The 19,415-nt window shown below is 57.7% G+C and overlaps 1 protein-coding gene across 1 annotated transcript; it reads left to right on the top strand.

Annotated features, from left to right (window-relative positions):
- The first annotated feature begins 213 nt into the window (after window positions 1-213).
- Window positions 214-18,562, top strand: LOC124233127 (tyrosine-protein kinase CSK). Its single transcript, XM_046650258.1, has 13 exons — window positions 214-764; window positions 13,449-13,528; window positions 13,869-13,982; window positions 14,105-14,217; window positions 14,574-14,793; window positions 15,690-15,783; window positions 15,985-16,050; window positions 16,130-16,229; window positions 16,322-16,412; window positions 16,897-16,970; window positions 17,057-17,252; window positions 17,358-17,444; window positions 17,708-18,562. Exons 2-13 carry the CDS (start codon window positions 13,514-13,516, stop codon window positions 17,888-17,890), a joined length of 1,353 nt encoding a protein of 450 aa, XP_046506214.1. The 5' UTR covers window positions 214-764; window positions 13,449-13,513; the 3' UTR covers window positions 17,891-18,562.
- Window positions 18,563-19,415: the final 853 nt, after the last annotated feature.

Raw genomic sequence — 19,415 nt, 5'->3', positions numbered from 1 at the left:
GGGCAGGGCGTGGGCGCGGACACACCCCCCGCCATGCCCCCGGCGCCCGGCAGGGGGCGCCGCCCCGCCGGCCCACGCCCAGCCGCGCGCCGGGCAGGCCCCCTCGCGCAGGCGCGCTGCCGCGGGCGGAGGATCCGGGCCGCGCTTCCTCTCGCCAGGCCTGCGAGCTTCCTCCCAGCGGAGCCCGGGGCGAGCCGAGCTTGGCCGCCGCCGCCGCCGAGACCGCCGCCGCCCTCCCGCTCCCGCCCCGCCTCGCACTCTACCCGGGAGTCCTGCCGGGGTGGGGTCCGAGCGGGCGAGCGCCCGGGCCGCCGCCGTCGGGGCGTCCCCTGGCCGGCCGTCCCTCCCGCCCCAGCCAGCCTGTGGCCGCCGGAGCCTCCGGGGCGTGGAGCGCGGGGAGCCCCCGCGGCCCCCGACGCAGCGTCCGGGGCTGCCCCCGGCGGCCGGCGCGACGGTCCCAAATCGAACCTCGGTGGCGGCGTTGGGAAGCGGAACTCTGCCGGGCCGCGCCGGCTACATTGTCCTCCCCCCGACTCCCTCCCGCCCCCCTTCTCCCGCCTTTCTTCCCTCCCCGACCCGGGCCGCGCGGCCATCCCCTTGCCTCTGTGTGGCCGTCCCTCCTTCCCCTCTCTTCGCACCCTTACCTCTTTGTACCGCACCCCCTGGGGACCTTTGCGCCCCTCCCCCCTGGCTGCATGGACTGTCCCGCAGGCCGCTGATGCTGCCCTCAGCGAGGTGGCCCGGACCGCTGTGCCCCGAGAGAGGTGAGTGCCTGGCAGGCCTGGAGGAGGTGGGCGTCCTAGTGCTTCCCGCCGGCGAGGAGGGTGGAGGTCGCAGGTCCCGCTGCTCTTGCCTCTGTTGCAGCTGCCGTCGCTTCCACTCCCATCCCCCACTCCCTTGCCCCCTCCTTCCCGCGTTCGAATTCTCCCGGGAGTCGCTGTCAGCCCGACTGGGAGGGGAGCGCACGAGGGAGGTACTGCCCTGCGAGCCCCACAGACTTGTCTCAGGCCACTACGAGTCTGTCCTCACCGTGCCCCCTCCCCGTGTAGGGTCTGGCTGGAGCTGGGAGGGAGGCGGTCAGCATGGGCCAGGGCCCTGGAAAAGGGACAGTTTTCCATTCCCTGCCCAGGGCCTCCCCGCAGGTTCCCTGGCCTGCCTGGTTCTGACCCTTCCTTGGTTCTCCCACCGAGGCCCTGCCAGCTCCAGGAAGCCCAGGGCCCAGCCACCTCCCTTGAGCCTACCAGAAGTTGAGCCTGTCACCCTGGACGTCCCAGAAGACTAGGCCTAAGCCAAGGGACCTCTGACCCTTGGGTGGGGAAACTGTTCTGGGTGGAGGTGACACTGGGTATAAGGACCATACCCCCAACTCATGGCAGCCTGGTCAGCCCATTCGCCCAGGCTCCTCAGGGCCCAGGCCAGGTGTCAGGAAGGGGCGTGTCCATCTCCAGATCCTTGGAGCTTAACTAGGGGTTCACCTCCTCTCTCATTTTAGTGGACCAGGGAACTGAGGCTCAAAGAGGGAAGTTGCTACTCCAGGCCTCTGGCAGAGTTAGGCCATCTCTCTTTTCATCCCCTGCTCTGCAGAGCTGGACTGGGGTGGGTGGAGGGAAACTAGGCAGGCACCTTCACCCACCAGGGGCACAGGGCCCCAGCCTGGCCCAAGGGACCTTGTGGGATGAGCATGTGCTCCCCTGCAGAGGGCTGGAGAGAAGAAAGAGGGCTTCCGGCCCCAGCTCTGCCTGTTTCTAGGCTCAGGCAGCATGGGCAGTGCCTGTGGGATTTCCCCCTGTTGCCTGAGGCTGGGTCCCACTGGCAGGGGATGTGGGGTTGCCTGTGTCGTGTGACCCTGGCACTGAGCTGAAACAGCCTGGTGATCAGTCCTGACCCAGCCTTCCCACACCTTGGCCCAGCTGGTATAGGAGCAAGCAAGTTCAAAACATGAATGGGATCTGGATGGGGAAGGTGAGAGCCCTGTTTCCACAGGGAGCACCCTATAGCCTTGACATAGGAGCATTGTCAGAGTGAGGACACCCAGAGAGTCTGTTCCAAGCTCCCCACACCCTGGGGGTCCCAGTGTCTGTTGCTGGGGCCCCATCCAGAACAGGGTGAAGGCAGCAGAAGGGCAGTTGGGAGTGTGGCAGGATCTTCTTGCTTCTGGAAGGATGTGGGTTCCCTGGAGGATGCCAAGCTGTGTCTGGGGCCCGTTGGGTGCTCCTGGGAGTTTTGTCCTGCTCAGGCCTCTGCCCTTGATGTAGAGTTTTTTCCAGTTGCCCTGACATGCACAGCGGGGGGAACCCAGATGTGGTGGACCTGGGAGGCTCCCCTCACCCAGCCCTACCCCCAGCCCTAACTTCCTTTTCAGCCTGAGGGCCTGCCGCTGAGGCCTGACATGGTTGGGCTCTTTTATACCAACTGTGAGCTGTACAGTGCGGCCCGGGTCCCCAGGCCTTTGTAGACAGGGCTCAGGCTTCAGGCTAGCACATGTGCTGGGATGTATTTTTTATTTGGTGAGCTTGGTGCCTGTCTCCCTCCCAGAAGGGGCTCCTCTTTTCTCTACATTGGGTCAGGGGCAAGAAAAGACTGGAAGATGGTCTCTAGCCCCACTGCAGGAGGCATTGGTCCCCAAGAGGTTGAGCCACCACAGACCAGCCCAGAGTAGAGGCAGGTGCTGAGGCCCAGGATCCACAGTGTGGCGTGGCTACCCCAACAAACCCCCAGGTGGTCTGATTGGGCAGGACGGCCTGGTTACAGTTCTGGGCTCCACCTTTTGAGGAATTTCGAAGCCTTGACATATAGTCCCCAAAGAGCAGAGGTGTTTGGTCTGGGGAAGAGAACGTAGGGAAAGACCTTCACGTGTCTGAGGGCTGTACCGAGTGGGAAAGGCCATCAGATGGTAGAAGATGTCTCAGAAGCCAGTGCCAGAGCTGGGGGGTGGGCGGGTCCCAGGGAAGCGAATCTGAGCTCATTGTGAGAACACTACGTATGTATTAGTTTTCTTAATTTAGAAAGTAACAAAACAGCACTTCAGAAAATTTAGAAAACAAAACAAAAATCACCACTCTTTCTTCACCAGTGCCGTGACTGTTGGGATCTCAGAGTTCCCTGCCAGTCTTTCTGATTTTTTTCCCTCGTCACTGTTGTCATTTGAGTGTGTGTGCATGACACCTTTTTTCATCTAATACTGTGTCTATGGGCATTTTCTCATGTTGCTATATGGTCTGTGTTGCTTTGCCTCTAAAAAGCTAGAGAATATTCCAAATAGTTCTGCCACAGGAGCCTAACCCCAACCCTCTTACTAAGCATGTACACTGTCGTTTCCCATCTGTCACTGTTGTGGTGGTTGTTACTACAGGCCCCCAAAGCAGCCAGGAGTACTGGGGAGAGTGGGCAACTTGGCACCCAGCCAACTGGGGTTCCAGGTCCAGCCATGCCATTTAGGCCAGAGTGGAGGGACTTTGGACAAGTCATTCTCTGAGCCAGAGTTCCTTTATATGCACAATAGGGACGGTGATCCTGCTGCAGAGGAGTGTATGCAGTGTGAACTAACTAACCCAGGTCCTAGAAGGTGCTGGGCACAGCCCCTGGCCTCCAGTAGGCACTGTGTGAGGAGGGGCTGGCATTGGTGATGGAGTACCCACCGAAGGCTGCCTCAACATGTGGCGAAGACACCTCGGCCAGGTTGGCTGATGGCTCACCCAGCCGGGCCTGGTCTCTGCCCCAGGAGCCCTTATGAAACCCTCTGTCCCTGCAGTTCTGGACTCCTCTAGCCAGTGCTCTGTCCTACCTCCCTGCCCTCCCTCCTCCTTGTCACCATGGGATTGGGTGGCCCAGGGCATGAACCTGACCCTGGGAAGATGGGCTACTGGTTGGTTTCTGGGGCCTGACCCTACACATCCTCCTCGTTTTTTCCAAGTGTCAGAGTTGAGTGGACAAGGCTTCGTCTCTAAGAGCTCAGCTGCCTCCTGTGCCCCAGCTCTGGGTACTTCCTAGGCCAGCCCCAAATTTCCCCAGTGAAGATAGAGGCGTACTTTCCTGAAAAAACTGAGACTTGGGCAACGAACCCAGGCATCCTGAGCCCCAACCCAAGGACAGCCATGCCAGCCTCATCTCCCACCCTTTCCCAGTGGCCAAGGCAGGGAAGAAAGCTGAAGGGGCAGGGATTCTAGAGCCTCCCCGCTGGGAGTTGGAAGGGAACAGAGATGTCGACAAATCACTGGGAAAGTCTTGTGTGTGAGTGTCCTCCTCTTTGGCAGGTGTTCCCCACGTCTAACCTGAGTGTGTACTGCTGTGACATAACTTGCTTCCTCTTATTCTGCTTCTTTGGAGACCAGAGAACTGGGAATGCCCTCTTGGGGCCACCCCCTGCACAGTAGGAGGAAATCAGTCTCAGCTTGGCACTCCCACGGCCTATGAGACCATAGCCCCAGATGACCCTAGGACCATCCGGGACTAACCTAGGCAGGAAGTCCTCCCCCAGGTGGCCCATTCAGTGCAGAGGTCCCCCAGGCATGTGACCTTGGACTCTGCTGCCGGACTCTTGCCTGTGGGGTGTCTCCCTCCTCCTTGGTCTTAGGGCAGGGGAAGTGGGCATTACAACTACTCTCCTGTCCCACAGCTTGGGTTGAGATGAGGTCACAGGGTGGGGTCCTCTCCAAGATACTGGCCTGGCTGGGGCAAGCCCTTTGGGTGTTTCTCAGTCCCCCCCATCCTTGGTTGGGGACAGGATGGGTGGAGGAGCAGGCTGCCCTCGCACCAGGCAGGGAGCACTGTCTCCCTTCCTCCTCGCCTCTGGGTCCCTTCATCTGAGGGCTGGAAATAGAATCCGCTAAGTAATGATTAAAGTCAAATTCAGACCTAAAAATAAAGAGCTGGTGAAGGAAGAGCTAGTGTGCTCCCTGCATGGCTGAGGGGAGAAATGAGCAGGGCGAGGCTAACTTCGGGGGGCTGAGCCCCTGCATCCTGGGAGAGGCCAAAGCCCACTGGGGGGTCAGGGGTGCTCCACCAGTTGAGGGTCTCTTCTTGGGCAGGATACAGCCTGCACCAATCAAGGACAGACTGGCAGGACCAAGGAGAGAATCTCCTTTTTCCCAGGGGGAAACTGAGGCCCAGAAGGGAGAAGTGGTTTGTCCAGCGACTGTCCAGAAGCTCCCCTTGGCAGGCCCCCAGGGGGCCTGAGGGCCCCACGAAGCCCAGCTCACCCTTTCTGCCTGCTCAGTTTCTCTTCCTGGTTTTAAGGTACTGCGATGAGAGTAGCTCTCATCACACACTAGCTGTGTACGCCTCAGTGGGGCTGGGCCTCCAACCGCAGCTTCCCTTGGCCTCCCCCCACCCCCACTCTCCCGCCCGCCCCTTCTGTGGTCTAGGCCCGGAGGCACAGAACAAGCAGCAGAGAGGCTGCCTGTCCCGCTCTGCAAACAGTTGGAAGCCTTGTGGGTGGGTGAAGACCTGGGTGTCATCTGATGCCTGCCTACCCTGGCTGCTGCTGCACAGCCCTGCCCAGCCCAGCACCTGGTTCTTACCCAGCCTGGGCATCTGCAGCCTGTGTTGTCCACGCTGCGGGGATACTGGAGGGAAGAATGAAGAGGGGACCCTGAGAGCTCCCCTGCTGGCCGGTAGAGGAGACCAGACTCAGAGAGGAGTCAACTGGGGGAGGCCTGTGGCTCTGACTTCCTGGCAGGGCTGGTGGGAGCTCAGAAGCTGGGGATCTGCGTAGGCTGCAGCAGCCAGGAAGGCTTCCTGGAGGGGAAGGGCCAAGAAAACCAAGAAGCATTTGAGGAAGAGGCTGGGTGGAAACAGAGGTCCTTGCTTGGAACTTCTACCCTCTCTCGGGCTGCTGGCTTCTCTGGTTGCTGTGTGGCCCTGGAAAGACTCTTGGCTTTTCTGTGCAAGGCAGGGTATGGCAGATGAGCAAGGAGGTGGCTCAGATGTAAGCTATGCTCCTGAGAGCAGGAGGGCCAAGCTCTGGACAGCCCTCTCAGCCACCCTCCCTCACTATCTGTCCATTTTCAGGATATCATCGGTCCTGCCCAAGGAAGGATAGAGGATTTTTCTCCTTACCAAATTCAGACAAATCTGAGCCCAAACCCCTGCTGTACCCCTTGAAAGCTGGGTGACCCTCTTCAGAGCCGGATTCCTTGTCTGTCGAACGGAGAACAATAGTAAAACCTCATGGGGTTTTTGAGGATTAAATAACTAACGCAAGGTTGGGTTGGAGACTCTCTCCCCGGCTTTCATTTTTACCGTCTGTCCTGCTGAGGGAGGGCATTGAAAACCGTGGGTGGGTAGCAAGGCTCTGTGTCCTTTGTGTTGGGCCCCCATAGCTGTGGGTCCCAGTTCTGAGACAGGAAGACTAGGAATCTGGGGGCCAAAGTTCTAGACAGCTCATGGGCCTCTGGGGCTCAGTCTCCCCACCTATGACCTGGCTAGGACTGAGGGGACAAGGACACTCCATGATTCCTTAGGGTTCTTTGGAAGTCAGTGCTGAGAGGCTAGATGTAGATACAGGCAAATGAGGATGCAAAAGCACAGCCTCTGCTGAGGGGGGTGGGAGAACAGAGGCCTGGGTTAGGGCCCTGGGGAGGCCCAGAGTCCCCGCTGCCCAGGTAATTAGGCTCCTGAGCGGTAATTAGAAACCTTTCTGGGCCAGGAGTTTCGGCCTCAAGCGGCAGCGGTGCCTGGGGGAGGAGGCTCCCCACTAGCCTCCTCTCACTCCAGCCCTCACCCTTCCCAACCATGAGGTGGGATTTCCAGTCCCACTGAGCCACTGAGGGCAGGAAGGAATCCAGTGAGTTGCTGTCATTTGTTTTTTAACATTTTTCAGCCATTAAACTCGCTCCTCTCCTTAGGGCAAGGGGGCTGAAGGCTGAGGGAGCCCTGGGAGTGGGGAGCGGCAGCATACACTGGAGCCAAAGTGGAGAACCATCGATCCCGGCCTCCAGGGAGGTTTAGGCGTCTCCAAGGGTCTTGTGCCTAATTCTGCTGCCGACCTTGAGACATCTGTGCAGTGGAGGTGCTGAGGGCTCTGGACCACCTCCTGGGTCAGTGGCTGCCCTCCAGCCCCACTGCCTGGTATGTGGCCAGGGGCGTCACAGTGTGGGCAGCCTGGGTGCCCTTGACAGACCCAGAGGTGGGGCTGATTTTACTGCTGCCAAACCAGCCCAACTGCTGGTGGTGACCATATCTGTCTATCTGTCCTGTGCTTCTATCTGTCTTGTGACCTATCAGAAACTTCCGGGCTGGGTTCAAAGTTTCCATGGACCCCCACCCTGAGCCTTCTTCAGCCTTAGTTAACTCCCTCCTTACGACTGTTTGGACTCTTAGTCCTGGCCTGATCTAGCACACCCCTCTCCCAGTTACTTCCACCTAAAATCCTCCCAGTTCCAGCTCCCTTCCCCTTCTTCCTGGAAGCCTTTGTGGGTTGCCCCTGTCTCTCCTGTTGAGTCACTGAGCTCACCTGGTCATGATTGACCATCTGGTAGCCAAGAGGAGAGGAGCAGGGCTGCATTTTGTTGGGGTCCCCAGGCTGGCCACAGAGACCGATGAGTGGAGTTCTTAGGACCCCAAGGGCAGGACTCCTGGGCCCTTTCTTCCTCCTGCCCATGCTGGCCCCCCAAGCATGGTGCACAGGAAGGCTCCTGAAACACTGGCTCAAAGAATGAGAAGGCAAGGTGGACCTACCTGTTGCCTCCACTGGCTGCCCCTGCCCCCAGAGGCTCTAGCTGGGTCCTGTGGCAGGACCAGAGTCTCTGGGGGCCATGGCCCCGAGTTCCCCCAGGTCTCATGTGCACTTCCCTTTTCAGTGGGTATTTTTAGCTGGGTGTAAACAGTTACTGAAGGCTCCCACGCCCCACTGGGCAGTGGAGTTTTGGTGAGGGGGGCAGGACAGGGGCCCCTTGACCTACCCTGGTCCTCAGCACGTGCTTGGCTGTGGGGGTCTACAGCTGCCCCCAGGGCAGGAAAAGGGCAGCCTGGGAGTTTCTGGGCTCCCCTCTCCCTGCCGGCCTGGACTCTCAAGAAAGGCCTGCCTGAGGCTGCTTCCACTGACCTCAGTGCTTGGGCACAGTGCCCAGCCTGTTCTCAGGACCCCAGCACAAGGACTGCTGAGAGCAGGGTTTGGGACAGGAAGTCAGAGTGAAGCATTGACTTCACAAAGTTCCAAAACCCCTTGTTCCCTAGACCTGTGGGGGTGGGGTGATAGCGGCTATCCCTCTGGTTACGGGACCTCGGTGTGGTGTGGCCAGCCTGCTTCACCCTTTCGTTTGTTGGTTCATTCATTCATTCAGCACTCATTTACTGAGCTGCCACTCTGGGCCCAGCCCATGCTGGCTTTCCCCCTGCAGAGCTCCCAGGCAAGGATCGGTGGGGTCCTCCCTGGAGCATGGAGATGTGTGAGCGGCTGTGGAGGCCCGGAGCAGCCTCCACAGCTGGTGGACCATGGAAGGCTCCTGGCAGAGGTAGCTTTCAAAAAGTTACTTGTTTTCAATCAGATTTTTAGGGGGAAGGTAATAGATGTATGTGGTTAAAAAAAAATCAAAAAGGACAAAACAGCAAATATACAGTGAAAAGTTTCCCTTGAACTTGATTCTTCCCCTTCCCATCCCAGAGGTGACCTCTGTTATCAGTTTCCTCTGTCTTTCAAAGATGATCTGTGGATATCTGAGTTTAGGGATGAATCATATGTCCCCTTGAAAAACAGAGCTTGTGATATACCACGGATGGTGGCCTGCACCTCACTCTCTTTCACAGTCTTTTCTTTTGAGTATTTCAAACCTACCAAAAAGCTGAAATAATAGTATAATGAATACCCACATATCCTTTACCCAGAATCACCATTTCTTAACATTTTGTCATATTTGCTTTACCTCTTCCTTTATATACATAGACATATGTGTTTATTTTTTGCTGATTTATCTGAGTGTTAGTTGTGGGCATCACATCTAAGTACTCCTAAGTACTGTAGCATGCATCTCTTACATAATAGTACCATGATTACACTTAAGAAAATTAACATTAGTTCCATATTATCTAACATTTTCATTTTCCCAATTGTCCCCAAATGGTTTTTATAGCTATTTTTTCCCTCTGATTCAGAATCCGATTCAGGATCACTCATTGAATCTTGTTGTTGTGTTTCTTTCTTTTTTTTCCAGCTTTATTGAGATATGATTGACATAGAACATTATGTAAGTTTAGGTGTACAGTGTGATGATTTGCTAACACATGTATGTTGCAAAGCAGTTACCACAGTAAGGTTAGTTAACACCTCCCTCAACTCACGTCATTATAATTTTGTTGTTGTCATGTTTTTTTAGTGTCTTATTTAATCTAGAACATTCCCCAGCCTTCGTTTGTTTTGTCTTTTGTGACGCTGACTCTAAGAGTCCAGGCCAGTTGTTTGGGCTGTGTGATTGCCCCTTCCTGGTGGAGTCAGAGCAGCAGCTCTGCAGGAATACCACAGAGATGCTGTGCCCTCCTCAGTGCCTGGGAGCAGGAGGCACTCGTGTCGCTTCTCTCTTTATCGGTGATGCTGAATTTGATCATTTGGTTAATGAGGAGTCTGCCAGACCTCCCTGTTGTGAAGGTGCTCTGTCATCTTTCTCATTAATCCGTGGGGTGGTACTTGGAAGCCGTGTCACTGTCCTATCCCCCCAGCAACTTTCCCTTCACTGGCTGGCTTTTCACCATTTCTACTTACTCTCTCCCAGGGAGTGTTCTGACCCCGTCACAGCTGGAGCTGTGTTGTTCTCTTTAGGGATATCTGGTCATTTATTCACTTTGTCCCTTGTTAATCGACGTGAATGTTGTCTCCCAGTCTCTTGCTACCACAGACAGTACGGCAGAGACTGTCCTCCTATATTTTTTTAGGCATTGTCTCAGCTGCCCCCCCGAAGGCAGAGTGGAAGTTCCTTGGGTAGAGAAGGGGGAGGGAGTGGCGAGGGAATGTGAAGGCAGGGAGGTGGGCAGGGTACAGGTGCCCTGGGAAGAGCAGGTGAGCCAGCAAGTCCCAGAAAGTTCAAGTAACTTTCCCAAGGTCACATAGCAAAGTGGCAGAGCCAGGAGCAGGACTCAGAGTCCCTGACTCCCAGGACAGTATTCCTGCACTGCCTCCACGAAGTGCCCTGAAACCAGGCCCCTCTCTGCCCGACCCAAGCCAGATTGAAGGACAACCACTCTCACTCTTGGCCTCTGAACTGGAGTAGGGTGGCTTGGCTGGACCCTCAGAGCCTTAAGGAGGGGACCCCAGCCTAGGCACTGGCTGGGAGACTGCTGAGCCGTCCTGGGCTCACGGCTTCAGGAAGGAGCTGTCAAGAGATGGTCCACAGCTCCTGCAGGCAGGGTTTTTGCGTCCAGCTGGGCCTTGTTCCTGGTGCTGAGAGGTGGCAGCTCCAGTCCTCAGAGTAGCCCTAGGAGCTGCAGGGTTATCACCAACCCATTGAACAGATGGAGAAACTGGGTCCCAAAGTCACAGCTGGTAGAGCAAAGGGGAGAGGTTATCTCCTCCCTCTCCTTTCCACATCTTTCTTGGTTGTTAAAGCCCAGACCCTCGAGGAAGCCCACCCGGACCACTCCTGCCTGAGCTTACCCCTTCCTCTGAGCACCACTTGCTTCTCTCTCCTCCCTTGCACTCTCTCTTCTAGGCCAGTGAGGTCCTAACATGCTTGCAGCTCCTGGGGGTATAGTACAGACATCGAAGGCCCAGAGGCACTGGGGGATGGGGGGGTGGGGGTAGGGAGGCCTAATGGCTCAGCGGGGCAGGATGCTCGCTCAAGGTGTAATCTCAGGCCAGGCCACCTTACCTCTTGGCCTTGCCTGTGGTCCTCATCTGTAAAATGGCGTTAATAATAGCCTCTCTCTCTCAGAATTGTCAGAGATTTGATGAGCCATACATGCCAAGGACAGGGCCTGGCACAGAATAAGTGCTCAGAAAACAGGGCCTGTTGTTATTTATTATCATCATCACATCAGTGGGGAGGCGGCAGCAGTAGCAGCTGCAAGCCTGGAAAGGAGTGTTTGCACACTGACAGCTGGGAGGGTGACTAAAGGTACCACAGCCTCCGCACCCTCCTGGGGCTGGTGAGTTTGGGGGGTGGGGGATGTGGAGAACTAGCAGAGCCCCTGTTCCTAAGGACCTGAAGCTTGGGGACCCAGCCAAGCCCAGTGGGACCCCAAATCAAGTTCTAGGCTGTCACCCCTAGCTAGCTGTGTAGCTTCAGGAAAATTATTCGACCTCGTGAGCCTCAGTTTCTGCTTCTATAAAATAGGAGTAAGAAAGATCACAGCTCCCCACAGCCTGTGGTCCTCAGGAGCCCAAGGGGTGGTTCCTGTACTTGTGGTGGCTCAGTCATGTGAATGTGTTGGGGGGGCGGTGTCCAGCCTCATCCTCCTTTAACTCCAGTCTCCCTGTCTAGAGGGTAGAGGTTGATGGGCTGGCCCCTGGGGACGGGAGGTACTGTGTGTTCTGGGAGAAAGGGAAGCTCTTTTGTCCAGGAGGAGGAAGGAGTGCATGCCAGGCCTGTGCCAGAGACTTCCAAGTCTGGATCTCATTCCACTCCATCCACAGCCTGCTTGCAGGGGACCCCTATCCCCACCTTTCAGGGTGAGGGATCTGAGGCTCAGAAGGGTTGAGTCATTCTCCTGAGCTGCACTCGACAGAGCCAGGACTACCCGACTCCAGCACCTGGAGTGAGACCTGGAGCAGCGCTTCTCCCCGGCTCCACTCTGCCCAGCTCATGTGGTCTGCAAGACCACGCTCCCCTGCTGAGGCCCCCGAGCCCCACCCCTCAGAAGCAAACTCTGGTTCCTCACTTTGGCATTTGATTCCTGCTGCCCTGCAAGATTTATACCAGGCCCACTCGAAACCGTCCCCTTAGAGCAGGCTGACAGGGTGCTCGGGGTGGACTCTGGAAGCTCGGGGTCCCAGAGCCCTTGATGGGCAGGGTCTGTCCATGGGCTTCCAGCCAGGCCAGTTTCTCATGGCTGTGCCTGTCTATACCCTGACATCTTTGCTCAGGTCCCTTCTCCAGGCCGTCCTCTGTGTATCTAAGCTCTCAGTCCTCAGGGCTCAGCTCCAGCGCTCTCTCCTCCAGGAAGCCCACCTAAGCTCTGCAGTCCTTGCTCACCTCACACCTCTAAGCACTTGTGCTCAAAAGTCTTCGCCTGGCCTGGGGTGGGTGGTAATGTTTGTGACCGTCAGCCCGGCCCCCAGACCTCATCCATCCTGTCAGATGAGCCTGGGAACCTGGGAGGTGCATGGAGGTGTTTCCCTAAGATTCGATGACCGTTGAGGAGTCACTGGCCCTGTCTATAGATTCAGTTTCCTCATCTGTAAAAAGGGGACAGTAGCCCCAGCCCCTCTGCTTCCTGAGACAGGGATAAGGGGCTCAGGGTGTGTTTGGGAAGACGACAGTTAGGGGCAGCTGTGGGCAGTGTGTGTGCAGGATGGGTTGGCTGAGGTAGATTTGTTTGAGGAGTTAGCTTTGTTGAAGTAAATATATGCACTGAAAAGTGCACCGATCACAAGGATGGAGCTCAATGAGTGGTCACAGAGTGGACTCACCCCTCACTGGGCCCAGAGGAGCCAGATATCAGAGGCCCCTTCCGCCCCTTGTGGTCACTGTCGCCTCCCAAGGTAGTTGCCATCCTGCACCATGGTTTCCAGATTTTGAACTTTTTACACGTGGAATCATAGGCCATGTGCTCTTCTGTGTCTGGCTTCTTGGTGAACGTTACGTGTAGAAAGTCATCAGTGTTGTTTCATAGCTGTAGTTCATTCATGTTTGCTGCCGTACAGTGTTCCTTCTGTGAACAAACCACAGGGGATCCATCTGACTCTTGATGGGCATCTGAGCAGTTCCAAGTTTGAGGTTTATTACAACTTGTGCTGCTGTGAGTGCTCATGCCTATCTCGGAGGACACCTGTCCTATTTTCTCCTGGTTTGTGCCTAGAAGTGGGATGACCAGGTTGTGGGGTTGGTGTACATTTGGCTCTAGAGATGCTGCCTGGGCAAGTTTTTATAGGCGCGGGAACTGAGAGGCCCACAGAGAACAAGTACTTTCCCAAGTCAGAGCACCTGCCCCAGGTTCCTTCCCCCAACAGACCAGTTAGCACCCAGGCTTAGGGCTGGCGGGGCAGGTGGCACTGGTCTGCTCACTCCCCCAAGCCTCCTTTGCCCCTGTTGGCCATTCTGTTGGGCTGTAAGGCCCCCTGTGGGCTTAGGGTTGGTGGCCCCTCTGTCCCTGGGGATCCTCGGCCCTCGTGTTCCTGCCTCCTCCCCTGTGCAGTGCCCTCAGCCTGCCGAGCGAGATTAGAGAGACGGCCCTTGCCCGGTGTCCCAGCTCTGGGAGCTTTTGACACCTGTTGACATTTCTCTGTGGAAGGAGTGGGCTCTCAGAGGCCTGAGGGGAGCTGTCTTCTCACCCCCTCCTCAGTCTTCCCCTTGTCCCTGCAGCTCTCATGGTACCAAGCAACAGGTTGGCCTTCCTGTGACACGGGGACGCCGGATCTTCTGAGAAGATGTCAGCAATACAGGTACCGCAGGGGTGCGAGTATGCCCACCACCCGGAGGGGAGTGTTGAGGGAGAGAAAGAAAGAGGGCTTAGATCAATTGGCTCCCGTTTTTCCCAGCCCTGGCTTTCAACAAAGTAGAATTCCAGGGTGCACTGTCGGACACGAGGCCCTCAAGATGGGAACACAGGTCTGGAGGCAGTGAGGCAATCCCAGCTGGAAGGGACCCAGAGTTCTCAGGGGGAGGGGCACCTCAGCCAGGCTCATGGAGGGCAGCCGAGAGGCTGTGGCCTCGAGGGTGTGCAGGCAGGTGGGTGGGGAGGGGCCCTGGGCTGCACCTGCCCACCTGTCACCTGCCCTGCAGGCCGCTTGGCCATCCGGTACAGAATGTATTGCCAAGTACAACTTCCATGGCACTGCTGAGCAAGACCTTCCCTTCTGCAAAGGAGATGTGCTCACCATTGTGGCCGTCACCAAGGTAATCAGGGACCTCACCTGCCCACTGCCACCCCCTGCCACCTCTGGGCATTCCCTCTGGGTCCTGGCTCCCCTGCAGGGGAGGGTGGGCCTGAGAGCATGTCTGGACTGCCCTCTCCCCAGGACCCCAACTGGTACAAAGCCAAGAACAAGGTGGGCCGTGAGGGCATCATCCCAGCCAACTATGTCCAGAAGCGGGAGGGCGTGAAGGCGGGCACCAAACTCAGCCTTATGCCGTGAGTACCACTGTGGCAGGGTCAGGATCTCCCAGTCTGGGAAGGAAGGAGGACGAGAAGCGCTTGTTCCCCAAGAAGAGAGTCAGAGGAAAACAGGAGGGTGAGAGGAAGGAGCAGGAATGTCCGTGAGGGCTTCTGGAGATGAGGGGAAGGGCCAGGGTGCTAGACCTCAAAGGGGAGGACGGGGCTGGGAGGACTAAAGAAAGAAGGAGCAGAAGCAGAAGACGAGGGCCCGAGTGCCAGAATGAGCCAGTGGGAAGGGCCTTCAGAGGAGGACCCGCAGAAAGTGGAGCCTGTCAGGTGCGCTGGGGTCAGACCCTCGGGCTACCATGACCCCTGGCCTGGCTGCCCCCCAGTTGGTTCCATGGCAAGATCACGCGGGAGCAGGCAGAGCGGCTCCTGTGCCCTCCGGAGACAGGCTTGTTCCTGGTGCGGGAGAGCACCAACTACCCCGGGGACTACACGCTGTGTGTGAGCTGCGACGGCAAGGTGGAGCACTACCGCATCATGTACCATGCCAGCAAGCTCAGCATCGACGAGGAGGTGTACTTTGAGAACCTCATGCAGCTGGTGGAGGTGAGCACCCATGCAAGCCTGCATTCGGCTCCAGTCCCGCCACTTCCAGCTGGTGACCATGGGCGTGTCATGCAACCTCTGTGAGCCTGCATTTCCTCCCCCTTGATGGAGCACCTCCTATGTGCCAGAGTTGGTCACTCACCCCATGATGCCACTACAGGGAGGGTGCCACCATCCCCATTTCCTAAGTCAGAAAATGAAGGTTCAGAGCAGTTAAGGGACCTACCTCAAGTCGCACAGCTATAAATTGAAGGTGCCAGGACTTGAATCTGAGTCTGTCTGACTTCAGAACTAGCTTCCTTCCAGCCACTCACAGAACCACATGCTCAGGTATGTGTATATAAGCATGTCCTCATGAGCTACACCTAAAAGACCAGGGTCCCCTGGGCTCCTGCACCTGCACGGATGCCCACGTGTCCCTGCAGCTCCTGAGGCCAGCCCTGCCAGCCCTGGCCAGGCCACACCTGGTGTCCGGTTGCTCCAGGCAGCCATCCAGATGCCCCCTGCACTCACTCTCAGCTCCTTCCCCCTGCTAGCCTGGCTTGGCCTATGGCAGGGCAGGGTCCTGGGCATACCTGGCTAGAGGCTGGTGTCTGGACTGAGCGAGGGTTTGCCCTCTGCCTCGGGATGCTGGTGAGGCCCAGAGTGGTAGCAACACTGGGGTGTCTGTCCAGTACTTAGGTGTGGGGTGGCATGGGAAATGGGCTGCATGTCCGAGTCTGGGGCCTCCCTAACCCCTGCCCTGCCGGAAATAGGGAGCCCTCCCCACTCAAAGCAACTCCCAGCTGGGCAGGACCAGCCTCTGCTTCCCTCTGGTGGTCAGACCTGGGCAGTGCGTGCAAGCTGCTGGTGGGGCCCTAGGGGCTGGCTCTGAGTGCCTGTGCTGCCCTCTGTAGCACTACACCTCAGATGCAGATGGACTCTGTACTCGCCTCATCAAGCCAAAGGTCATGGAGGGCACAGTGGCAGCCCAGGATGAGTTCTTCCGCAGTGAGTGCCACCCCACCCCAGTCCTTACTTGCTTACCTGCCTCCTCCCTCCCAGGCTTCCTGCCACTCCCCCCATCCCAGAGGCTCTGGAGACCTCCAGGGACCCCCACACATGTTATAGTCCAGTCTGCCTCTGTCACCCCTGCTGTAAACCCTGCTCTGGCCTCAACACCCCTCACGGAACCACCCCCCCCCCCACCAGGCGGCTGGGCGCTGAACATGAAGGATCTGAAGCTGCTGCAGACCATTGGGAAGGGGGAGTTTGGAGGTGAGTGGGAAGGGCTGGACCCCTGGAAGGGCCAAGGGGCTGTGGGGAGTCCAGGGAACAACCCCACCTCTTCCCCCAGATGTGATGCTGGGTGATTACCGAGGGAATAAAGTTGCTGTCAAGTGCATTAAGAACGATGCCACGGCCCAGGCCTTCCTGGCTGAAGCCTCGGTCATGACGTGAGTAGGGGTAGGGGGAGTGGAGAGGTCGGCCTGGGCCAGGAGGTAATAGGGAGGCTTGGCAGGCCCTAACCTCCACCGTCCTGCCCCAGGCAACTTCGGCATAGCAACCTGGTACAGCTTCTAGGCGTGATCGTGGAGGAGAAAGGCGGGCTCTACATCGTCACTGAGTACATGGCCAAGGTGTGCACCTGCCCCCGATGCAGCCCCCATCCTAGAGCTGAACACTGGGGCTCCAGCTTCCAACTGCCCCAAACCACCCATTGCACCCGTGGGCCCCTACTCCCTCAGTCACCTCCCCCCATCTGAGCTGCAAAGTCACCAGGGCTTAGCTTTTGTCCTGGCTTGTCATTTATTCACTATGACCTTGAACAAGTTGTGTCACCTCACTAAGTCGCAGTTTCCTCATCTGTGAAATGATGATAATGATAAAGTTTACCTCAGAGATTTGTGAGGACTTAAGAGAGACAGTACATGACAATTGCTGAGCACAGTGTCCAGCATGTAGACACTAATATTCATGCGGAAGTGGTGTCCTGATCCCGCCCCTGCTCCTTCCCTCTCCTCACACCTCCCTTGGGTGTCACCATTTACCAGCTCCAGGCCTGTTCCTGGAGGCTGGAGGGCAAGTCTGACCTGTGGGGCTGGTCTGTCTGTCCTGCCCCAGGGGAGCCTGGTGGACTATCTGCGGTCACGCGGTCGGTCGGTGCTAGGCGGAGACTGTCTCCTCAAGTTCTCACTGTGAGTGAAGCAGCCCCTGGGGGCGGGAGGCCCTGCCCAACTATGGGAGCCCCGTCTGAGGGGACATGTGGCTGGCTCACCTCCAGAGACGTCTGCGAGGCTATGGAATACCTGGAGGGCAACAACTTCGTGCACCGGGACCTGGCCGCCCGCAATGTGCTGGTGTCCGAGGACAACGTGGCCAAGGTCAGCGACTTTGGCCTCACCAAGGAGGCCTCCAGCACCCAGGACACGGGCAAGCTGCCAGTCAAGTGGACAGCCCCAGAGGCTCTGAGAGAGAAGGTGGGGCAGGCCTCTCCCAGGGCCTGAGCAGTGGTGGATGGGGGCCCTGGGTCACCCCTACCCCCAAATTCCCAGGATCTGACACTGCTCCCTTCCACATGGCAGAAATTCTCCACCAAGTCTGACGTGTGGAGTTTTGGAATTCTTCTCTGGGAAATCTACTCCTTTGGGCGAGTGCCTTATCCAAGAATTGTGAGTGTGGACCCTCGGACCAGGGCATGACTGGGGCTAAGGGTAGGGCTTGGAGCAAAGGAGGGGGTGGTAGGGGAGGGGGTCTCATTGGCCCTCCCTCTCCAATCTGAGGCCTAGAAGCCGCAGACCTACCCCCCGGAGCCTCCAGACCACTTCCTGGGCCTGGGTCTGAGGCAGAGCTGAAGGGGATCCCTGAAGCTGAGAGAGGGGTCCCCTCCAGAGTTAGGTCCTGCACCGACTCTGTACCACCCACCTGCCCACAGCCCCTGAAGGACGTTGTCCCTCGGGTGGAGAAGGGCTACAAGATGGATGCCCCCGACGGCTGCCCGCCTGCAGTCTACGATGTCATGAAGAACTGCTGGCACCTGGACGCCGCCACACGGCCCTCCTTCCTGCAGCTCCGGGAGCAGCTCGAGCACATCAAAGCCCACGAGCTACACCTGTGACCGCCGGCCTCCGCCCAGGTCTTGGGCATGTGGGGACTGAACCTGGAAAGATTGTGGACCTGGGGCCCCCGCTCACTAGGCTCAAACCTGAACTGAGCCCAGCAGGCTGGTGGGCCTCTTTCCTCTGTCCCAGCCTGCACCCCCTCTGGCCCCCCAGGGACCCCGCCTAGACCTGGCACCTTCTCTCATGGACCCACTTGTGTGGCTTCAGGAGCCCCAACAAAGGGCCGAGAAGGAAGGGTGAGGGGCGGGAGGCAGATGCCCCCTCCCATGCTCAGGCTTTCCTGGCCTCCCGTCTCTCGCCTTCTTAGAGTTTTATTCCTTTCCTTTTTTGAGATTTTTTTCCGTGTGTTTATTTTTTATTATTTTTCAAGATAAGGAGAAAGAAAGTACCCAGGAAATGGGCATTTTACAAGAAGTACGAATCTTATTTTTCCTGTCCTGCCCAAAAGGGTTGGGGAAACCAGGCCCCTCTCTAGGGACCCATTGCCCCAGCCTTGTTCCCCGTTCCGTGTCCCGTGTCGCCTCGGTCGCCCGTGTTTGCGCTTGACCGTGTTGCACTGTTTGCATGCGCCCGCGGCAGACGTCTGTCAGGGGCTTGGAGTTCATGTGCCGCTGCCGCCCGCCCACCTGCCTTGTGAGATGGAATCGTAATAAACCACTCCATGAGGACACCGCTGCCCAGCCTCGGCGCTTCCTCCGCCGAGCCTGCCTGTCCTACCCGGCCCCCCATCCCCGTGCCATCTTGTCCATCCCCCTGTCTCTGTGAGTGGGGCTGTGCTTGCCCTGTGAGTGGGGTGGGGTGGGGAGCACGGCTGGGAGATGTAGCCGCCGCTTTGTGTCAGCTGCACGAGCGAGTGTCCTGTGTCTGCCGTGGGGGAGCTCTTGCCACCCACCCGCCCCCCCATCCTGCTGCAGCGCAGGCTTGGTTCTGGGCCATCTTGGGCTTGGGCCCCGTCCAAGGGAAATGCCTGAGGGTCCCGGCTGCCTCTCCTGCTGTGTTGTTCAAGCCATCAGCACAAGGAGGGCTGGAGCCAAGGAGAGGAGGAGGCCAGGCCTGACTAGATGGAGGTGGGGTCCCCTGATAGGAGGCAAGATAAACGCCTCATGCCTCAGAGAAGATGCTGACCCTGGAGGGTGAGGGGGAAGGGGTGACTCTGAGCTGCTGGTGGTTCTTACAGTTTCGCCTAAGATGTAACAGCACTACCCCAGCCCCACACCCAAGGGCCCAGCCTGTACCTGAGGATGTAAAGGAGAGGGCCTTCCCCACCTCACCCTGGGAGGCACAGGTGGAGAATGAGGACCAGCCATGGCATTTTCACTCCCCTCAGTCAGGATCCCCAGGAGCAGTGGTCTGTGCAGAACCTCTGAGGGTTGAGGATGGCTCACTTTGTTCAATGAGACAGGCAGCTGGGGGACCCCCTTGTCATGTTGGGGCTCTGATCCTTCCTGTCCCAGCCAGCAGGACGTGAAATCCAGAGTTCTGACTTTGCAATGTGCCTCATGTCTGCTCCTCCTCAGTCCA

The sequence above is a fragment of the Equus quagga genome, unplaced genomic scaffold, assembly GCF_021613505.1.
Source record: "Equus quagga isolate Etosha38 unplaced genomic scaffold, UCLA_HA_Equagga_1.0 153_RagTag, whole genome shotgun sequence".
NCBI classification, from domain to species: domain Eukaryota; kingdom Metazoa; phylum Chordata; class Mammalia; order Perissodactyla; family Equidae; genus Equus; species Equus quagga.
The sequence above is the reverse complement of the archived record's forward strand: the minus strand, read 5'-3'. Positions and strand labels throughout refer to the sequence as shown.

Bases quoted from the DNA above. Each gene is read 5' to 3' on its own strand.
- LOC124233127 (XM_046650258.1), top strand. The intron at 16,230-16,321 runs GTGAGTAGGGGT...GTCCTGCCCCAG, and splicing joins GCTGAAGCCTCGGTCATGAC to GCAACTTCGGCATAGCAACC. The intron at 16,413-16,896 runs GTGTGCACCTGC...GTCCTGCCCCAG, and splicing joins TCACTGAGTACATGGCCAAG to GGGAGCCTGGTGGACTATCT.